The sequence below is a fragment of the Lepisosteus platostomus genome, chromosome 13 (assembly GCF_059453375.1).
Source record: "Lepisosteus platostomus isolate fLepPlt1 chromosome 13, fLepPlt1.hap1, whole genome shotgun sequence".
Taxonomy (NCBI): domain Eukaryota; kingdom Metazoa; phylum Chordata; class Actinopteri; order Semionotiformes; family Lepisosteidae; genus Lepisosteus; species Lepisosteus platostomus.
The window spans coordinates 4,505,333-4,527,731 of NC_142623.1; the positions used below are offsets into that span (position 1 = coordinate 4,505,333).

The 22,399-nt window shown below is 43.2% G+C and overlaps 1 protein-coding gene and 1 long non-coding RNA gene across 7 annotated transcripts in view; one reads left to right on the top strand and one right to left on the bottom strand.

Moving 5' to 3' along the window:
* Window positions 1–450: 450 nt before the first annotated feature.
* LOC148649687 (uncharacterized) lies at window positions 451–4,087 on the bottom strand. Of its 2 annotated transcripts, XR_015925908.1 has the most exons (3): window positions 3,932–4,087; window positions 1,940–2,791; window positions 451–1,211 (listed from the first exon to the last, which is right to left on the bottom strand). It is a non-coding gene; the product is annotated as an uncharacterized LOC148649687 (long non-coding RNA). The 2 variants fall into 2 exon arrangements; XR_015925907.1 differs by having other exon boundaries at window positions 1,940–4,087.
* Window positions 4,088–4,263: 176 nt separating this feature from the next.
* The window catches only part of map7d1a (MAP7 domain containing 1a), a 63,025-nt gene continuing 44,889 nt past the window's right edge, over window positions 4,264–22,399 (top strand). For 3 of the 5 annotated variants that reach the window (XM_088602707.1, XM_088602706.1, XM_088602708.1), the window contains exon 1: window positions 4,265–4,688. In XM_088602707.1, coding sequence (XP_088458833.1) covers window positions 4,631–4,688 — 58 coding nt within the window. In that variant the 5' untranslated portion in view covers window positions 4,265–4,630. Of the gene's footprint in view, window positions 4,689–22,399 lie in introns of all 5 variants that reach the window. The other 2 variants (XM_088602704.1, XM_088602705.1) reach the window with 1 other exon arrangement.

Genomic DNA, 22,399 nt, shown 5'->3' on the forward strand with positions numbered 1-22,399 from the left:
TAAATCACACCCACCAGGGGTTTCCAAGCTTCGGGGGGAGATAAATCTAAACATTTGGTGATAATTCAAGTAACTTCTCTTAGGCTTTGTGCTCAGCCATCACTGCAGGGTGCAGAACATTAGTGTAAATCAGGGAAACAGCCCTGAGGATTCAGGTTGTCAGAATCACTCCAGCTCACTGCTGAGCCTGGAGTCATTGTTCGTCCCCTCACTGAGTTGGCATGCTGGATCGCGCATGAGGCAGCAGGAGCTGTCTCTCTGTACAGTAAGTGAGCAGGAAAGTTGCTGTTGCATCTGTGTGCTGTCTGAAAGCGTGTCTTGTGCTTCGGTACTTCACAGGTCCATGGTGTCCTTGTTAAACAGTTCAGAGACTCCAGGCTTAAACAAGATGTCTGGCACATATTACTCCAGTATTCAACTGGTGCTGTGAGAGTGTCAAATAACAGGATCTTGCAGGGAATATTCTGGGAATTTATTTCAGTTTTTTTTTTATTTTCTACAAACATGAATAATCAAATAGATTAATTTTGGTTTTAAGTCCAAAAAACAAAGACTGATTTAAAACAAAATTAGAAGACTAACTAGATACATCATCCATATTAATATTCCTTTAGAAATCTGTATTTCTATGTACATATTTACTCACTGAAATGAAAGTTAAAATCAACAATGTAGCCAGTGGTACACAACTCCGATCCAGATGTCCAATGGGTTGGCAGATTTTCACGATACCTCTGTAACTGAGATGATCATTAGCTTAATTGGACCAGTGTAACACTGTTCATGGGTCATCAGCTGATACCATTTCCAACATCCCTACATGTTACTACAGCCATTGCAAGCTTCTTTTTGTAAGAAGGAAGGAAATAAATGAAAGGAGGCCATTCAGCCCATATAGCTTGGTTGGTTCCTACTTGGATACTAGAAGCTACGTCTACATAGCTGTGTCCTGAAAGAGATGCCATCAGCCAGGACATCAGCTATGAGGCTGCCCAGCTTTATTCCAGACTCTCAAAACTCCCTGTGGAAAAAAAAACTACATCCAGTTTTAAGTTTTAAATGTGCGTCTGCATAGTTCTCACTCATCTCCTCTGGTTTGTGTTTCACTGTTGATTCTACGGTGTCCTGGAGAATTGTCAATCTTTGAGTCGGATGCTCTTGAGAGTCTTCTCTGTTCAAGACTACAAAGATTAAGATGGAGTTCTCTGTACCTGAAAATGCAGGATTTCCTTTAAGCCAAGGGATATATGCGGAGTTTATACATCTTAGGGTCTAAGTTTCAATCACTTTCAAAGCAGAGAAAAGGAATCCTGATTTTGAAAGTCTCCACTAATAATTACGAATGTAGCTTGAGAGGATCACCAAGGTTTTGAAAATGCATTGTGATAGCTATTTTGAAACAGACCTATTCAAAACATTGTTTCAAAAGCACGTTGGAAAAAGCATTGGACATCGGTCTGTTATCTTTGCACTCTATTAATTAAGCCCAATTCATGACAAGGAATTCGTAGTATTTTCAGCAACGTAAAGGCATTAGGGTTGGTGCAATGGCTTCAAGAAACAAGCAAAGGGACGTGTTAGGAGTAAGTGAGTAATTCTTTCCACAAGCTTACAGGCCTCTCCAGAGGGTGTCGAGTTCCACACTCTGTGAGGACTTTGTCGCGTGCAGTTCTGCTATCTGACTGGTAGCATAGACGTTTTATGTGAAAATGGCTTAGTGAGAAGGGCACAAACACCAGCACAGTACATATCAACACCACCAACCTGTAGGAGTGCTGCAGTAGCTGTAATTGTGTGTGCCTTGTGTACATCACTTGGCATAATGCTTACTGTTGGGTGCTTATGGGAAAAGAGGCACAACAAACAGCACTATTGTAGTAATAATACAAATAATATTATATTTAGCTTAAGAGACAAGCTTAACTTGCAGTATACCTACCAATAGTACTGAGCCATCCTTGGACACCTGGAGTAGGGTGTGTGCTAAGGGAGTTTCTTTCCTGAAAATGTCATCACATATTATAGGCAGTCAGAGTACTGTATTGGTTAAGAATGTGACGGAAACATATTAATAATAGACATCATCATCCACGACAAACTCAGAAAACGAGAGCTTTTACCTTGATGTACCAAATCCGTTAAAAAAGGACTTGTGAAGGAGGACATCCCTCTCCGTTTTGTAACAAAAAACAAAAACGTCAGCACGCTCTGCAACATTGTAAGAAGACGTCTGTGAAACTGGACATATGCAACGTTTTCCAAATAATCATATTCATCTATCAGTTGATAAGAGTGGAAGTATGGCCAGCCTTCTCGGCTTTGCAGCTTGAGGAGAGCCAGTTAAGACTCTTGGCTCGCGTTGTGAGAGACAGCAGTCTGAATTCACATGGTCCAAACTTGTAATAACAGAGCAGACACACACAGCAGGCCCAGATGAGGTAGAGCACTGAAATTAGAGCACCCCAACCATCACAACTGTTGCCAGGATCATAAAACAGAGGTTGGAAGCAACTACCAAAGTTCTCCATTAAAATTGAAACCTTACGATTTACTGTACAACAACCCGTTTTCACATTGCTGGAAGAACTTCACACGATACAGCAATAAATCCATCAACACAAATGAGAGATTCTGAGCCTTAAAGATTTTCTAGAATTTAATAATGGAAAATTAACAAGATAATAGGTTTCGTGATTTAAGCATGTTCTGTTTCTGTGAAATGAAACTGTTTGGAATGAAACCAGATTCCAGCCTTGCTCCTTCACTCTGAAGAACGGAATAAACAGGCCTCCTGAAATAAATATTAGAAAAAAGATGCAGCTCTGTGAACTACTTCATCTTGTTTCGCATGTCAGGGCAATAGCGAGAGAGAATATGCAAGAGCAGACACAAATTGATAAGAAAGGACGGACAGCAGGCAGGCAGTTGTGCTTCAGTGTGAGTACATCATTGACTTAACCTGACCCACGTGATTTGATTTTCTCCGTTATCAATAGGCTTCCAATAGCACAAGATGTCCAAATTAAATTCTGATTCGAAAGAAGGCAAAGAAATGCTGACATCTGTGTCTGAAAGATTATTTTTACTAAATCATCGCAAAATCTAAATGTGTCAGTAATGTTTCAATACACGCTTTGACGTGTGGTTGAAAATTAGGACTCTGGAATCACTGCTGGTCTTTCATTTATAACAGGAGCACAGTGCAGACTCAAACCTCCTACATTGCTTAATTTATTGGATTAAAAAAGGAAAATAAGCATTAAGAATATATATGTTTTGATATCCTTCTCTAAAAAGGCATAAAATAAAGTGCACGTTTGTAATAAGCAGGGTTTTTACTTTATTTAAACACGTTTGCATAGTGAATTATTCTCAACAACAAATCTTTCAAAAAAGATTACTTGAATTCCCAAAGCTTTGATACTATACATTAGAACAATTAAACTTTATTTTTAACTTACGTACTTACTGAAAACAGACATAAACAAGCTTCAGTACACAGTTCCCTGATACAATTTACTCTTAAATGGCAACTTTAAAGAAATTAACCACCTTCGAATTATGACGGTGCGCAGTGCTGACGCCTGGCGGCGAAAAGGAGAATTGCCACGCCTAAGTAATGAACAAATGATTCTTAAAATACTGCAATGGGTTGGGAATTCTTAATGGGATAATCGCTAAATAAATAAAGAATAAAGCAGAAAGTTAACAACACTATATGTAATAGCGATGCTGTGCTGTATACGACAGCAACACAAGTAAGATGTATTCCGCAGGCAATGCAGACGTGAACAGCAAAAATGTCCTAGAAATGACTGATAATCGCTACGACCTATGAAACATCATGAAATAATAATTATATACAATTTTCCAAGCTGTCGCTTTAAAAGGGTCGGGTTTAAATGGTCACGATCTGCTCTAAGTGACTCACCATCTGTGCACGCAGCCAAAATAATTCAACTTTCGCCAGATAGTCTCAACATGTTGGGATCCTCAGAGGACGCAACCATTCCCCCTAAAAGGGGAAAGAGTCGTCTTAGCTGTGGAGAATTACCCCCTCATCTGTGACGGTGTAAGTAGATCAAAAATCCTATGGCTCAAGTTACACAATGATGAATTTTGAAACCCAAATAAAACCTTAATTGGAGGAGTCCGAGATTTTAACTCTGTGCACCAACTATGGAGATCTCCCCAAATTCTCATGGTACAGTCTTCCTTTAGAGGCCGAGCAGGGACTGTCCGTACAATAGCAGTCCCATCAGCTGTTGTGCTGGGGGGTGAATGGGGTTTCTTTCTCCTGCGGGGTTTTCGAAGTTTTGAGAACACCACCCCTGTAACACCGGGATCCTCGCGTGTTTCGGTGACGAGCACACACCCCCCCAAAAAAAAACCACAACTGGGGGGAAAAAAAATCTTTCTTTCTTTTTTTTTCTTTCCAGAAATCGACAAATCGGTTTTTTCCCCCCCGTTTCCAGCTCGTTCCATTTGGAATTGGGGGGTAGACTGTGAGTGTGCATGCTGGTGGCGAAGCGACTGAACTGGGTCTTTTTTGGGGGGGTGGGGGGATTTCTGGAGGAATGAGCACACTGCTGGAGAGGGAAAGCGAAGAAGCGCATGGTTGAAGGAGAAAATGGAATGCAGAGAAATCGGAGCCGATGTGGAGGAAAAAACGCCACCAGTTGAGAAATGTAAGTTATCTTTTTAAAGATGAAATCCCCCGGATTCGTGGTTATCATTTTGGTGGCCTGCGCCGGAGCGATCTGATGCCCTTGGTCCAGTGGTTGAATGTTGAAAAAGAGCTCTTTCAACAGCAGTGTGTCGGTATGCTGCGTTTAAACGCTTATTAATATTGTAGGAGAGTGTGGTGAGCCGGAGATCGGGAATAATACCCTGTTTACAGATGTTTTATAAGGAAATCGGATGATAACCACTCAACGAAGTATTTTCCTGCCTTCTTATAAGTACTTGCTAGTTTTTGTTTCATCTCTTGCAACGCTTTCGATATGGAAGAATATGGAATTATATGTAATGTGGATTTACTTGAAAAAGAGGGATTATTGACCGTCCCACGGAATGCATTTGAGGATAAACCAATCCCCAGTATTTGTAAACAGGTTTAAAAGCAGTTTGAAATGTTGTTCAACGCTGATGAGTATTGTCATTTTCTGAAAACACAACCCGTGTACGTTTTTGTGCCCAGCAATACACAAGTGTAGCGAAAGGTGAAGCAGAGGAAGTCTGTGACACAACACCGGTTGGATAAATTGTATCTGAACGCTTCCGATGTTCGTCATAAACCACAACATTGCTGGTCGCTTCATCTGCTGCACCACGACTACGGTTCACTGTTTCTTTTACTTTGCTTTTTCTTAGGAATCCGATAACTTGAAATGCCCGTGATCTCACAGTCTGTTTATTCCGTTGCATTTTTTTGCCGTGTCTGAACCCCCTCCCCCTTCTGATTTTACAATAAACCTCATGGCCCGTTAAATCCAGTCTAGGAGCCCTGTGGCCTCCACACCGGTTGCTGGTGCGGCGCACTGTGGCTGAACACCTTCGTAGGGTTAGGACTCGTGAAAGCACATTTCCAGAGGTGCTGTTGAGTGTTGTTTGCCGATGAGGAGAGTCTTCATTCATTCCCAACCTTAGAGATGCAGTTCAGCCGGGAGAGGAGCACCTTCTGAAATACGTAGCTTGGTGCATTTCAGAAATTGTTAAGAGGACAAACAAATATTGATCTCTCCTACTCCTCGATGTTACATTTTAAGGGATCTGTCGAATTTGTCTGTTGTGTGAGATGTATGAGACCGAGATGACCTCAGAATTGGTCGCATTCCTAGCTCAGCACCGTATGGGTCTCTTAATACAGCAGATGACTGGTGATTGTTTTCCTGTTCCATCCCAACAGATAGGCTACAGCCAGGAGAATCTGTGCTCTGTGGGAGCCACGTTAGACCCTTTGAAAGGAGTGCTGGGGAGTCTGGTTGTGGCTGGCTTTAATTCTTGGCAATGGCAGGTGTTTTCGCCCCACAAGCTGGGTGTCTGTGCAAAGCCCTGCTCTGAACGGTGCAAGTATGGACGTGGCGTGTGGGCTGTGTGACTCAGGATGGTGTAGGCTCTTGAGCACACCAGCGGGTGGTTGCTCAGTGTTTGAAGGTGTGTGGAGGGAGGCGGTGGTGTAGTGGGTGGTTACAGAACCTGGTGAAGGATACTGCTGTGTGGCAAAAACCCACCAGGTGCATGAACCCATAATGTTCATGCACAGGCATGAGTGAGTGGGGCTGTAAGTCTTAGGTGGGTAGTCACTTGCCAGAGGTGGGTTTGATAAGCGTGCTTGTTTTCAGATGTTTTGGAAAAGGCTTTTGCCACTTTCTGACACTATTTTCAAGGGGATGGGGAATTTTATTCCAGGAAGCAAACCACAAAAACAAAAGAAAAGCCAGGAAGCATTTTTTTTTCTTGGAAACACACAGAGCAGGACAAGATGCACATATAATCAAGTAATAAAAGACCGTCTAGGCTCATCTCTGAAACCTAGTCTTCGATGTACTGTACATACCAGCCAGTTTTAACCTGGCCCTGGTTTTGCAGTAATGTGCCCTGTCTGTGTGCATTGTTAACATGCACACCAACGGTTTTGCTGTTAACTAGTTTCCATTTGGAACTGGGTTTTGTGTTATTTGTGTTACTAGTTTTATGTTTGTGTTATTTTTCAGTGTTGTTTTTTTGTGGACAGCAGCACGTGCATTTTTCATGTGACAATGTTACCATGACGGAGTTATTTGACCCACTGAAGTGAAGCTGTATGAGTCTGGTCAGGTCCTGGATGCAGACCTCCTGGACAAGACAAGGATGCTGATGACAGAGGTGTTAGTGGGGCCAGTAGGGAGTCTTTATCCTGAAGTCTGTGTGGGTCCTAATGCCTCCATATAATGAGGGGACACTATACTGTAAAAAAGGCACCGTTCTTCAACCGAGCTTCTGACTCTCTGTGGTCATTAAAAACCTAAGGGTTTTTCCTGAACAGAGTAGGTGTGTTACCCCAGTGTCCTGGCCAAATTTTCTCCCCAGCCTTTACCAATCATGGCCTCCTAATAATCCCCATCAATCAATTGGCTTCATCACTGTTCTCCTCCCCACTGATAGCCAGTGTGTGGGAAGAATACTGGAGCATCATCCAGGTGGGGCTGGACACTGGTGGTGGTGGAGTCCCCATTACCTGTACAGAGCTTTGAGTGGAGTGTCCAGAAAAGCAGTATAGAAGTGGAAGGAATCATTATTATTTAGAAGATCTGAGGTAGGATCACCTTAGGAATTTGCCACACACCTCTCCGTAGAGGTGACGCTGGTTAGAAACCTACACGTTTCTCTCGCCACGCTGCAGTTAGGCTTGTGTTCCTGTCTTCAGTCCTGGACCCGGTCCTGCTCTGCGTGTTTTCTGATGGCAATGGAGTGCGGCAGTGGGTACCTCGCAGATCTAAACCACTGTCCTGTAAGCACGAATGCTTGCAGGATCACAGGTTCAGATCCCACCCTTGTCTTTAGGCTGTATTTAACTACGTCTCTGTGGAGCTGTCTGACGGGGAAGAGCACAGCTGTAGCACTGGATTTCCAGCTCAAGGTCAAAACGGCGAGCGAGACAATCTGCCACAAGCCGCGTGTGTGAGCTCATTGTCCACCTCGTCTCCGTTCTGTGAAGCCCGCTACTGGAAGCACCAGAAGTGTGTGCTTCCTTCCTGCCTCTCAGAGGTCAGTGGGGGGTTCTGGCTGAGCGTCAGGAGCTGGGAGAGAGGAGCCCCACCCTCGCTGTGGGAAACTTCATCTGGGACTGCCAGACACAGCTGCCCGGCTCTCGGGGGAGAAAGCAGATCAGTTTCCTTGGCTCTTTTTTCCCTGGGTCCACTTTGGGCTGCTTGCCTGAGGGTCCGAAAGGAAAATTAAGTTGAATGTCCGGCGGTTTCTGGGCTAAATTCGGATAGCCTGCTTACTGGGCATCTGCCTTTCAGAGGCATTTCAGTCCCTGGTCTGTTCACAGAGGGCCTAGCCTGTCAAGAGCACGCCTGCCTGTGGCTGTCGTGTGCAGAAACCTGTAAAGCACCCCAGCTGTTGGGGAAGGTCAGCCAAAGATCGTGGCAGCCTTCCTCTCTTTTCAGGTTTATCCAGCCATCCATTTTCTAAACCACGTTATCCAGGACGGGGTCGCGGGTGAGCCGGAGGCCTGTCCCGATAAGCAACGGGCGCAAGGCAGATTTCCCTGTACGGGACGCCAGCCCATCGCAGGGCACGCACACCTCCGAACACGCAAACACTCACACCAGGGCCGAGCTGTGGGAGGAAACTGGTGTACCCCGGAGAAACCCACCCGAACATGGGGAGAACATACAAACTCCACACAGACTGCACCCCAGGAGTTGAACCTGGAGCCCCAGCGCTGCCAGGCAGCAGTGCTGACTACCATGCCACCCCTTTTCAGTTCTGTGTATGCCAACTGTAATAACACACGTTTGGGAGCGGTGCAGAAAATCCCACAAGCCATATTTGTTGAAGGCTGCAGAGTCTGGGCTGAGTGTCTTGAGATGACAGAGCGGGAGACGGATTTGAGGAAAGAGTTTGTCAGCATGTTTTTTCTGACCTGGAAGGGGAGGTGCTACAGTAGAGCTCCAGATGAATGAGTGAGTGTCATGCGGCCGTGTACATCTGCTTCTTATGAACAGTCTGGAAGCAGCAGGATGTGTTTTTCTGTTAATTTTTGCTTTGTCCTTTGGAAAGGACACGTTGTTTCTTAAAAGATGTTTAAATCGTTGTCCATTATGATGTAGGACAGTAGAGCAAGTCGTTTGGCATTGTAGCTTGCTGATGTGGACATGTGCTGTCCTCTGGAGTCGATTTTTTTGTTTCTAAAATCATTCTACCTGCTACAACGTCAGCAGCAAATACCATATCTGTGTTGTCGTGTGAATAGCATTTGCTTCTGGTCACTTGCATGAATGTAAGGTATGAGTGGAAAATGAAGTTTGAAATACTGTCAGACACCTGTACCAGTTTGTTGGTTGTAATACTAGTGTGTTATTCTGGGGTTTCAATGACGAATACTATAACTGAACTCAAGTGAGGCGTTGTGAGGGGGCAAATTATTCTCCACTTTAAAGACGAAGGATATTGAGGATCTAGGGTCAAATTCGATGGCATAACAAGGCCTGGCATTTTCTATGTTTTGTTCTGTTATTACCTCTTACGAATGTGAAGAACATAAGAAAGAGGAAGTCATTCAGTCCTTCTAGCATGTAATTATCAGCCACTTGATCCCAGCATCGCATCCAGAAGTTTCTTGAGAGAAGAGATGGTACTGGTTTCAGTGACATGGCTGGATATGTTCCATACTACCAGATCATTCCACATTCTGACGGCTATTTACCTTTCACACAGTACCAGCTATGGACTTATTAAAATCATGCGCTTCAGGTTAGTTTTTTTTTGCTTCAGTCAGCCTTGGGTCGTAAAGTCACTGGACCGGGACCACTTACTGTAGGTTCCTGTCATGACAAGCTGTGGAGCACACAACACTCATACAAAGACTGAAGAGCTGGTTCATTCTGTATTCAACAGTGGTGTCTGCTGTTGTCTCAGTTATTGTGGTGGTAGAATTTCATTTCACTCTTTTTAAAGTGCCTGGAAGAAAAAAAAAGCAATTTCTTTAGACAAAATGAAAAGATATTTGACCCAGTCATTCTGGATTTCCTAAAGAAAATGATTGAATTTGGACAACTACTTCTCCTATCTCCAAACGCACTTCCTATTATCCGAGGAAATGTATTGGTAAGATCTTCATTTTTTCTTAAATACAGCAGCAGTTTGCCAGACATTAGACTACATCTGGGTGGTCTAACTCCCGTCCTGCAGGGCCAATGTATCTATAGGTGTCCATTTCAACTTGGCTCTTAACAACCTAAAGCTCATTAGTGGCTTAATCAGACCAATTTCTTAGCTTCTTTCGGGTCTTCAGGCACAGCTGCTTTAACTAATGCCAGTCAAACCTTCAGACACACGAGCCCCCCAGAACTGGATTCAGAAAACTCGATACGTTTTCCTCAAAAATGAATTCTCTATTAGCAACCCTGCATTTTGAGTGAGGATTGTGTCATGCATTGCTGTTATCTAACTTGTCAACCTCAAACCATTGTGAGTTAATTGTGTTTGTTTTCTGTCAACACCAGCCTAGAGTGCTGGCTCTGTAAACATGAGACAAGCCATCAGCTTGTCCCTGTTCTGTTGGGTTTGACCCTGAGTAATGTTAGGAGTGACCCCCCAGTTCAATAATGAGGGAGTCTAAACTTGCCACTTTAGACTAATCTAATTCACCTGAGGCTATCTTGTGAGTGTGAATGGTACAATTTCATGAAATGAAATATTTGATTGGTCTGTCAGATTCGTCGGAGGAGGCTTGATCAGAACAGGTTAATAATTCATGTTTGTAAACATTTGCTTCAGATGTGAATTGACACACAAAAAAAACAAAGAAGTAAGCAGTAGGGAAGAAGGAGAAGCTTTTTTGTCTAATAAAGTGTAATTGTAGAACAGGTTCTGCAGTGCATGTGTTATTCAAAGCACAGGAAGTTGCAGTGCTTGGTCTTTAGGAATCATTACATAATAAGAAAGAAACTAAGTACTAGGGTTCTTTGTAACATAACATTAGTTTCTTTGTAACTTTGTGCTGGGCAAGTAACCAAGACCTTACAAGATATGTTTGTTTTTTTTTTCAAAAACACCCTGCTCACTGCAGCAAGATTTCCAGTTTTTCAGTTTTTCAGGAGGTTACATGTGTTCTAACATTGAGATGTATATCTAGAAAGCTGTAGGGCAGTTTTGAACTTTACTGTCAGTGTTGGCAACACATTGATTATTCAATGAAATTGGCTCTTTACTTTTAGTGCTGCATTTATTTGAAATATTCTTCTGTCCTGCTGATGCCAAGAGGAATAAAGTAAAAGTAAAATGTGTATTTTCTCAAAAACAAAAACTCTTTTATTCCTGCCTGTTTCAATAGAAGCAACAAGTATTCTAGCGAGTCTTTCGCCTTCCAGTGTTACTGGTAGCTATTACTGTGTCTAGTTCAACATTCAGGGTCCTTCAGTCTGGAAAGGCACTTTATAATTAAAAGTTTTTATTATTTATTATTGACATTTGCAAACCTAGGAGGTTTTGGGAACAAAGTAGACTGAAAAACGTTTCCATTAGAATTTTTTTCTTTCATCTGTAAGATCTCTATAGCCTCTCTGAAGTTCTTGGTTGACTCTTCGAATAACAAGAATTGAAATCTCAGTTTTTAGGCCTGAGGGGGAAACAGTATCTTGTCACCTTGTATTCCTTGCTTCTGTAGTCATTTGGTTTTTTTCCTGCTGAATTGAAGAAGTGGAGTGAAAAGGGATACCTGCTGGGAACATAATTACATTAATAACACAGTACACAGTTTCTTTTTCTTAATCACATTCCTTCTTTCATACAGCACTTTGTTCCAAACTCTAATCCTTATTTTTTCCTAAAAGAATGGTGTGAAAAAATATTCATTGTCAAATGAGGTTGTAAAAATCCTCTATGACTCTTAAAGTAGAATCTATTTTATTTCTAAAGCTCCGGAATGTTATTAGGCAGCACAGTGGTATGGAGGCTGCTTCCCAGCTATTAAGGCAAACCGGTTGCTAAAGAGAAGTCTTTTGGCACCTCGTGCCCATTTGGTAGTTAGTAGCTAAGTGATCCAAGGATCTAATTCTGACGTCTCTTGACAGAAGCCAGGGTGTCGTTTTCAACAACGGGGCTGGGTAGCTTGTTCCACATTCCTACGCCTTTGCATAAAGAAGGGTCTCCTCAGTTTTGAATGCACGTCCACCCAGTTTCCACTAGTGCCCTGGGGTTTGTGTTTTCTCCAGGTGCAATAGTTTCCTCCTGTTTCATGCTGTCGGTGATTTGTGTGTGTGGTCTGCTATCCCATCTGTCCTGTTCCTGTGATCTGGGATAGGCTCCAGGTTCTTACAGTGTTCTCCTGGAGTAAGATGGAGCAATGGAGTGAGTACTGGGCACCATCATTATTTTACTTGATGATGTTCCCAGTCTGATCTTGTGTTAGTGAGACATAAATAAGCTTACTTGATCCTTCATTCAATAATGACAGGTTATAGAAACATACATTCCTGTTTAATTAACTGTTTTAGTAGGGCATGTGTGGGTCAGGACAGACAAAATGTCACTATTTAATGTGAAAAATTTTTTTTTAAAAAGGCTTGATTGCACCACTTTTGTGCAGACTGAGGTTCTGTTCCTTACAGCTCCAGTTTCCTCCAAGATCGCACCCATTGCTTGGGATTGTTAAGCAGATCTGTTGGAAGGTATCTGAGCAAGGCAGATATTTTTTTTTTAAAGAAAAGGGAAGGATGTTTCTTTTGGAAATGAGCAAAAAATTAACTTAAGAGGGAGTTCCGCAGTACTGCAGAGGCTTCTGCCAAAAACTGTGTTTGAAGTGTGTCTGTAACCACTTGAGACCGAGCTGAAAAAGACAAGTTGGTGTTTTTGGAGGGTTAACAGAGTGGGTGGTACTTTTTTCTTTATATTGTCGGAATGAACAGGGCGTGCGTAGGAGTGCGTGTGTGTGCGGGGAGAGCACTCTTAACGAACCTCGCTCGAACCCTAGCCCCCCCACCGAGCAGTGCGTCTTCACTCTGCTATACCCTGAGTGGAAAGGGGGGGTGCAGGTTAGGAAAGGGGGGGTGGCAGGGTTTGAGCGAGGGGAGGGCGCCAGAGCTTCAGCTCCAGTGCTGCTCATGCATACAAATAGCATCAAGTGACGCACTGGTTGCCCTGCGAAGCGCACAGATGGTGTAAATCACAGTGATCAGCCAGCGACCTTTCAGAAGGAAGAGGCGGAGGAGGAGAGGGGTTTTGGAACTAGGCCGGGGAGGAGATGATCCCATTTCAAGTTTTCCCCTGCTTTGCTGTACAGCGTTTCATCCAGCCGCCCGAAATGGTTCCAGTTCCGCAGTTGTAATCCCTTTTTACTCTGTCGCATTTCCCCCCGCTCTGTTTTTGTGTGAGAAGGGCTCCCCACGGCTTCTCTGGCCGTGATCTCTCCTGAAAAGAGGTGCCAATTGAATCTGACTCGGAAAGAATCTCCAACTGGGACGTCCCGAGTGGGGAATGGCCAGAACAGTCCCATTAATCAATTACCAGATGAAAGATTGCATGAATGTCACTTGACGGCTGGTTGCACAGAACAAGGAGGCTATGTCTTGTTAATGTTCTGTTGTGTTTTTTTTCCTTTTACTCCCAAGCTTTACATTTGAAATGGTAATGTTCTTCTCCTCGGGGGGAAGCTGTATGCAGATTGTTCCTGATGCAGCGTTTATTATGTGCTTAATTAAGTACGACTTGAGACTGGCAGGCTGCACGTCGGGTTTCTTGGGTGTAGCAGCTCATTCAGTCCTTACCTTGCCTTCACGCAAATGAGAAAGCAGGCCTGACCTTCTGTGGCAAGAAGGAGACAGCTGTAAGAGGGAAGGAGCTTGTTCCTATTTCGGAGAATGCTTAAGACTTTTTTTTTTTAATGCTTCGTTGTGGGAGACATATGTAATTCGCTCTTCTGCTGTGACTCATGAGGGCCCTGCAGGAACCTTGCCCAGCTTGGCGAGGACTGACCGACAGCACATCAGCCTCTGAGCGCAGCTCCTGCAGCGTCCAGCCAAGGAGACCACAGCACAGGCAGAGTGTTTCTTCCCTCCGTTTGCGTCTTCCTTTTTGCTGCGTTCACAGTTTTCCCTGTATCTTCTTTTTAATTTCAGAACGTGATGTAACCCTTGCTCCTGTGGCAGCAGTTAACCCCTTACTTAGGGGGAAAACAAATACAGGCTCTTTGGCAACTGTGATGGTTCGGACCGTTTCTTCGGCAATGCTGCTGACATTAGCGTGCTTACACTGTTTCTGTGCAGCGTCATGTCATGTGGTTGTTGTTGTTGTTCAGGACACCCTTGAAACATGGTGTCCACACTTAAAGGCAAAGGGAAGCAAATATTGTGACTGAGCAGAAAGATCAAAGATTTTATTGTTTTAATGAGACACTGCAATTGTCTCAGCCCTCCACATTAGGTTGAAGTGCACAGGGTATTGAAGTAGTTTGCTGCCATTTTAATAGACTTATAATTGTTCAGCCCAACGTTGAAAAGTAATGATTTGAATCCAAACTAAATATCTGTTTCAGACCAACAGAATTTCTACATTTCTTCAAAGGATCCAGATATAGAAGACCCCTTTATATCAACATAATTTATCATGTCCAGCTTAAACATAGAGATAAGGAGGGGAGGGGAGTCCCCATTGGCTGTAAAGTGCTTTGAGTGGAGTGTCCAGAAAAGCGCTATATAAATGTAAGCAATTATTATTATAAGAGAGTATCAAGTCAAAATACATTTTTAAGAGATGGTTTTTTGATTAGTCACATGTGTTCCTCTTAAGGATGCACGGTGATCCAGTCACTGAGAAAGCAGGAACAGATTCTGAGACAGATGTTGTGTTTTTCCTGACTTCAGTGTCCCAGAAAGGTTTGCTCCAGAGAAATAGTTGTAGCTATTTTTGAAAGCTTCCTTTTGTCTCTCTCTCGTTGGAGTTTCTGTGTTCTGACAGAGGCCTCTCGCAGTTGTTCCATGGCCTAATTTGATATCCAAGCAGCTGTATCCTAGAGTCTGACTGGAAACAGACTGAGGGAGTCTAGTATAGACTTTAGAGCCATGTTCTGCAGCCTCCAGCCCCATCTTAAAATAATCCGGATGGGCTGAGCGCACAAGAATTCATCAGCACTGAGTCTGACCGTCAGGTGACTGCAGAGCTAATATTAGATACAGAGGATAGGCCCTGTCTTTCACATGGTAGTGTTCCCCTTTTCATCTTTAAACCACAGTGTTAAAATAACTGAACGAGAAGGGCCATAATAAGCATAATTTCTTCTGCCCTGTGCTTTTTTCAGCTGAATATCTTCTTAAGTAAATAAGAAAATAATAATAATAATAATAATAATTTTGATTTATAAAGCTCCTTTCCAAACTCAAGGATGTTGTACATAATAACAAAGAAAAAAAGACAAAAGTAAAAGGAAAAAAATAAATGCATTAAGCACGGAATGCAGGGCAGTCAGACATAAACCCTGGTAAAGTGAGTTTTGAGTTTAGATTTTAAGAGAATCGAAAAGTTTGTCTCTTGAGGAGTCAGAGAAAGGACTTTCAATAACAAAGGAGCCTCTTCTCCTTAGTTTCTCCGTGCACTGACAGTCAAATACAGGCATTGCACAGATTAGCTTGACACTGGGGGACTTGGTCTGTGCTGGTTCTTGCATGAAGGATCAGAGAACTGTGCACAGCTTTGCTGTCTAGGCCACAAAGTGCTTTCGGTCACAACCTTGAGAAATGCCAGGGGATTTTAATTTTATCGGTGACGGGAACATATCCAATTTCAGTGGGATCTTGTGCACTATAAGCTCCTTTATCATTTTTCACTGATAAGTTGAATGTATATTCGTAAAAGGAAATGTTTTTTTTTGTCCCGAAATGATTGTATAAAGGTCAGCAGAAGCGTCTATCTTGCTATGATAGATGAAAGTGAACATGAAGGTGAAAATTGTTATGGCAGCTCTTGTAATTTCAGAAGTTCACTTGGTCATTTTTGACTTGACTGTGTAAGTCACTGTCCATGTGCTGCATGAGATAGATGGGAGAGTGCACTGGCATGTGATGTAATACTTGGTACATCCAGGGCACTCTTGGCAGAAGTAATTTTTGGGTCAAATTCAATTACAGGATGGTTGATTTCTTGTTAGAAGAGCAAGAGCCAGTCTCACAGTTATGCTGTCCAATCCCTGGAGGCAGAGGTTGTCACGCCAGTCTTTGGAGTCCCATCCTGCTGGAGGGGTGGCAGCCTGTCAGTATTCATTAACCTCCTGCACATCCACAGAGCCATGCTTCAGATAGACACAGGTGAATCGGACATTTTTCATTATTTTGTTTCATGCAGGGCTGTTGCCATAATTTCGTAAATTCACTTGAGTCAGAATGCGGCAGCAGTGGGTTTTTTTTTACTTGCATTGGAATGCAGAGTGAAAACTGGAGGATACAGGCCTGTGCCGGTCTCTCACTTTGTACTTGTTTATACGTTTTGTAAATCCAGAAAAGAGTTAAGACGCTGTCAGCAGGTTTGGCAGGGCAGTTCCATTGCTGGGTGTTTTTTTCTGGAACTGACAATTAGATTTCCCAATTCTAGATGATTTTTATTTCCATTGGGTGTGGCTAGTCAGCCCAAAACAGAGTAATTATGTCTGGAGAATTATATGTACATGAGCTGCTTATTTAGTCACTGCTGGAGGGTTTAAGGTTTTTGCAGAGTTGTTCACAATGTCTTTTAGCTGTTTTGTCTCTTTTGAATGTTTTTTTTCTCCTGCATCTTTTAGTCTCTCTTAAGTTTGGTTTGTTACCCAGATTCCTCAGCTTTAAGATGGCAGTTTTAAAGATTTTGGGCCTGACTAAATTCTACTCTTTTCAGCCACCTAAATGTTCTCTGGGACCCTCAAATGTCACTTTTATCTTTGTACAAATGAGATAAAGGCAATGTTTGCCAGTTTTTCCATTGAAATGGAACTGAAGTCGATCAAGAAATCGGCCATGTGTTTTATAAGTGAATTCTGATGTAACCATTTTTCTTTACATTATGTAATAATGTGCATAAATGTGTATATACAATGCTGTGCAAAGGTCTAGTATGTTTTGTGTTGTTCTATTCTTTACTTTATCTTCTCTAAGCAGAAATGCAGTACTATGGTACTACTCTACTGAAGTTGTTGACATATTTTGTTTTCAGCTGCAAGTCCTGATAGATCTATATTTTGTAACCCAAAACCCATGACTCAGATTTGATTAGTAAATGTGATGGATTAGCTACTACAGCACTTCACAGTGTCTGCTCTCATATAGTGTACCTTGTACACTAGTGTTCAAGTTTTTAAAGATTCTGATTGTGATTGTTAAAGATGCCTAAATAATAACCAAGTTCAAACTGAACCCCTTTGTAAGTCTTCTTGGTTTTACCAGCAATATCGTAGTTACATGTTTCAAATGCAGCGTACATGAAAAAATATTTTTTCTCTCCCCTTGGGAAGATGATTATAATTTCAGGTTCTTTATGCAAATTCCCCGGGCTTACAAGCTCTCAGGCGTGTGGCATGAAAATGAAGTGTGTGGGAGTGCTTGATTACACATTAAAACTATGAATTGTGTTGCAGGTTCTTTATTCAGCAAGAGCATGAGAAGGATTTCATCCAGCTGTTTCTTGAATGAAGCCAAAGTATCAACTGCAATCACATGACTGTCTAGCTTGTTCCATACTCCCACCACCTTTTGGGTAAAGAAGTGCCTTTAGATTCAAATCCACCCTGTGACTCTAGCCTCTAGCCTTTCAATATTTCAGTTGCTGCAGGAATTCTGAAACTTGAGTAGGTGGATTTTTCAAATTGAGGATGATTAGATTTGATTAAGTTATTATTTCCAAGATTGATTGCATAACCATATATTATGAAGAAGCAAAAGTAGAGTTAAGACCTGGCGTACGGAATGAAGTCTTGAATTATGCTTGAATTCAATTCTGGTGCCGTTCAGCTTCTATTTTTTTTCTCTTCCGTTACAGTTGGTTAAATGCTTCTTGTCTTATAGAAATCTAAAGGGTAATGCGCTGGTTTGAGCAGGGTTAAGTCGTGGGTGGTTAAGAATGGCGTCCTACCTCTCACGGATATCTGGGGCTGTCTCATTAATATCATTGACTGCTGATTCAAAGCAGAATCCAGTTCCTTTCATACCCAGATAAGCAGCACATTCAAAGGGGAATTGTTCCACTCCATAAAGCTCACAGCACATTGAGAAGACAGTCGCAGGATAGGAAGTTCAGCTGTTGTTCGGCTACTTGTGTACTGCAAAGCCAGTAGTAAAGCTGCCTTGTAGAGTAAAACTTGAAGATTTAAATGGTGGTAACAAACATCGCTATAGCATTTGCAAGGAAGTGCATGTATTACCTGTCCATTGATTTGAGGTTCAGTTAAAAATTGATGCGATGGACGGAAGTGAGTTTAATATATTAAGTTTTGTTTCCTGCATTATTGCCCCTCTATAACTCAGTGAAAGGGTTCTTTTTTTGCATGTTTTAGAGAGATTAACAGCTGACCATTTATAATATGAAAGCATGAGAAGCATTTCTTTTCTTTTTTCAGTTCTTGGAAATATTGCTTCCCACTGAACACTGCTTCACTGGAATCGATTGCTGCCGCTGTTCTGCTCTTTAAACTGTTACCAACCTCCATCGCTCTTTCTTCCTCTGAGAAAACACTACCTCAATAGCTGAATTGTTGCTGCACGCAGCTCAGCCTGTGAATTAAACATCAAAGCGAAGGGGATTGATGGCAAATATGGGAAAGACGATGGCACGGCTGGGTGTATATACAGCACTGCGCCAGGGCCTTTCTGTCCTGAGCTGTGAAGTTCGGGGTGTTGGAAAGAGAGCTGTGTGGTCAGTGGGGTGTATGTCCCAGGTCTGAAGGTCCAGCAGCACCTGGACATAGGAGCTGTGTGTTCTTCACAATACCGCCTTTCCTGTAGCTCAGGCCCCTGTCCCAGCTCAGAGAAAGAGACCCTGTAAGGGCCGGAAAACATTGTTGTTCGTTCCATATCTGTATCCCGAAGGAAGCTGCTTTATTCCGTGAGGCTTGCTATGTTTCCAGGGGGCCTGGTTCCCTGCTCTGCCCTGCAGAACGGTGACAGGGTTTTCCTTCGACAGGTTCTGTCATAACAGTCCTGGATCAAATGATGTGCAGCAGGCAGGGCCTCGTGCCTGTTTGAGAGCACTCGTCTGTGGTGGATATCTCCATCCCAGCCCCCTCAAGTTGCACATCGGCATTGCTGGCGATTTATTGGTGCTTTATCGAGAGGACTAGTGTGCCTTTAATTTGACCAGGCCAAAGGCACAGTTTTTATGTTTGTGCTTTACAGGAATTCCACCTTCACAAAAGACGAGTGAGACACTAGGACATGCTGCACCTTAAATACTGTATATAACCCTAAAGCTTGGGCTCTTTGTAACTCCCTTCGCTTTCCAATACGCCGGTTCGAGCGGAGTTACTGAAAGTAGGGCTTGTTACAAGGAGGTGCCCACTTGCTGTGTGTGACTTCACCTAGTGCTCCGTCTTGCATGCTGGACTTCACACTGAGGTCCTATTGGAGGTGGACCTGCAGATGCCTAGTTCACCACATTCTCTCTGCGTGTTGCTTTTGGAAAAAAATCGCTGCATATTTTATTGATCCAGGGCGGCTTTTGTTCTTTTTGGTCTTCAGTCCAGACCAAAGTAACCGGATACATTCCTGGGCTTAGAGGAATGTCCTCCGCTGACAGGCTAATCTCTTCTTCTCTGTTCTGGTCTTGAACAGAGACAGCTAGGATGGGACCTGATCCAGTATTCAGAATCCTCCTTTTCGGTATCAACAGTGAATGATGAACCAGACCTCACAATGTGCATTTAAGTCTGATAGCAGGAGCCATTTCTGTCCACAAAGGGATGTGGGGGTACAGAACAAGCCACCTAGCTATGTTGTAGGAGAAGATGCTCTGTCTTCTTTAAAGGCTGGATGAAATCTTCAGCTCATTAAGCTTATAACCTTTACGTTCTTCTGTTTTAGTGCTGTTTGCCGATACAATCCTGTATCTCATCTGTCCTCCGCCACACTGCATGCATGTAGATGAAATGTGTCTGGATTTGATGCCTTTGCTCAGAGCCTGTTTTCTTGGCAGCAGGACTTTTCTCAGCTAATGCAATCAGAACCTTTGGACTGGTACACACAGTCTGATGTTGACAGTCTGGTCTCTGAGTGTCTACCCCCCCCCCCCCCCCCCACCCCTTCACATGGGCTGCTCAACTTCTGGGCCAGACAGCAATGACATCACCCCCTTTCAAGCGAGCTGTTGATTAGGTAATGGTTCAGTAGCAGAGCTCTGCCCTTTTCAGATCGTTCTCCGGAATGCTCCCTTGATTACCAAATGAGCCGCGCTTCTCACTGTTACTGCGTTTCTCTGCGTGTGTGTGTGGGGAGGATGATGTCACCACAGATCCGGTGAACTTGAATTGCTCAAATGAGCTTTTTGTCGTTGTTGTTTTTCTCCTTCAGGTCGTGATGTACTTTCAAGCAACTGCAGGGAAGGCGGTATGAATGTAGTGGGAGCTTGTAGAAGGCATTCATGCTTTGCAGCTTTTCTGTTCAATAAGACAAATGATCGTAAAATATCAAAATCACCCCTTCTTGCTGCATTAAGGCCAGGACAGCTTGCTGAGGCAGAGGTTTTTGGTTGTGGCTTCAGTAATAGGTTCAATGTGTACTAGTTTAAAGATAAGTGAGCCCTATCTGTCCCTCAGGCTTTTCTGGTTGTTCTGAAATCGGATGTGTTGAACCCACAGCTGCAATTGGTTCATGAGGGTCTGACCTGTGCAAAGCTCTCGCATTCTGACACAAAGTGTGATCCCTCTCTGGGCAGTCTGGAATAAGAAAGATGCTTTGCAAACCCTCATCGGGTCAGCAGTCCACCCTTCACCCTGCCAGAGTCCAGCACAGTCCCGCTGTCTGTTGCTCTGTCTGGAACAGCAAGCCTGAAGGGTGCCATGTGGTAGTAAGTAGTACTTTGAATACTTCTAGTTTGTTTAGCTGATATACAGTAGCTGGTTTTAGTTAATGAAAGTTAAATTAGTGGAGCTTGGTAACAAGTGTACACATGAAATGCCAGTTATTTTTACAGTGAACTGTGAAGTGCCGTCCGTTACCTGTGATGTAACTTGTTAATGTGCCAGTTGCAGATTTAGTGGTTTGCTACTCCTTTGCTGTAGATGCTCTGTTCGTTGGCTGTTGGCAGAATACCTTGCTAAAATGGTTGCTCTCTTTCTCTTCCCATTACATTTTCTTACTCTGTTCTGACTCCACCTGCATGGCGAGACGTGTGGGTAATGTGAGCAGGATCCAGCCTGGCCGGGTGCGAGGATGGATTTCCACCTGGAGGAGAAGGCGTCATGCGCTTGCTGGGCGCAGTCAGGTTACCAGCTTCCCTCTTTCCAGAGCCACAGCGGCTGTCGGATCCTGGTTGCGTTGTGTTGCCGAACAGTGATTTTGCTCGTGTGTGACACTCCGGGGGGTTCTCTTCTGGGAGAGGAGCCTCAGTCCATGTTCTTTTTTTATCTGAAAGCGTGTTTGCTCTGCCAGAGGTGCTGATGTGGTGATTTATGATTGCATAATCAAATCCACATATGCAACATTACAAAGGTCTGTAATAGTATAATAACGCCCTACAGATTTCAGATTAAAGCTGTTTTTTTTTTTTGTACGTTTCTGCTTCAACTTTGGATGCCAGAGTAAAGTGTGTGGCATTAGGTGATGACAATACTGATTGACATGCAATGCCTGCTGGGAATTTTCTTCGGTCTTACCAGGGTGTATCCACAGAGATCCGGTGTTGATGGGTCCTGTGAATGACTGTGATTTGCTTGGTACAGCAAAGGCCAACTGAGTTTTCAATCTCTCATAACACTGACTAGAGTCTGGGGTTACCCCTGTGTCTAGTTGTGAAACACTCTGTGTGTTACATGACTTAACATGGCTAATACATGTGTTCAGGCGCCCTTTGGTATTGATGAAGGGGTGTCTGTTTTGCTTAGACTTCTGGAGTGTGGGGAAGGGAGGCAGAAAACAGTGTTTTGTTTGTTAGACAAGCAAGAAATTAATTTAATTTGATGCTCTTGAGGTAGGTAAATAACTACACTTACTTACAATCTATACATGTAATGTGCATGTGTGTCAGTAAGGTCAGTTTCTGCATTTTGATAGGAGTCAACCCTACGATATATTGTTTCATAATTGTGCTGGTCTTGATATGCAAAGCTGTCTGTGGCAGAATTGTGCTGCAGGAGGTCTGACTGTGTGGGTGTGGGGTGATCATGTACAGTCAGCACAGGGCATGAATAGACACCAGTTGTGTGAAGTGTGCACGCCAGTACCTTTTTCCATAAGGTTACTCACACAGGTGAGCAAATGTCTTAATATTCAAAGACACACCTCATAGATCCCAGTTGTTCCATTTTCTCTCTTGCTTTTTAGCAGGAGCAAGTTAATCATTACCGCAGCCTCTTGAGTTTGTCTCCTCGCCTCACATGTGAAACTACAGCCACACCTTGCATTGCAGAATACAAAGATCATTGATCGCTCTTGTCAAAAGATGAATGAGCTCCTGTTTCTTCTCGCCTGTTTACCTTCGAGCAGTTCCTGTTCCCCTGTGTTGCTGAGCTCCTCTTCTGTGT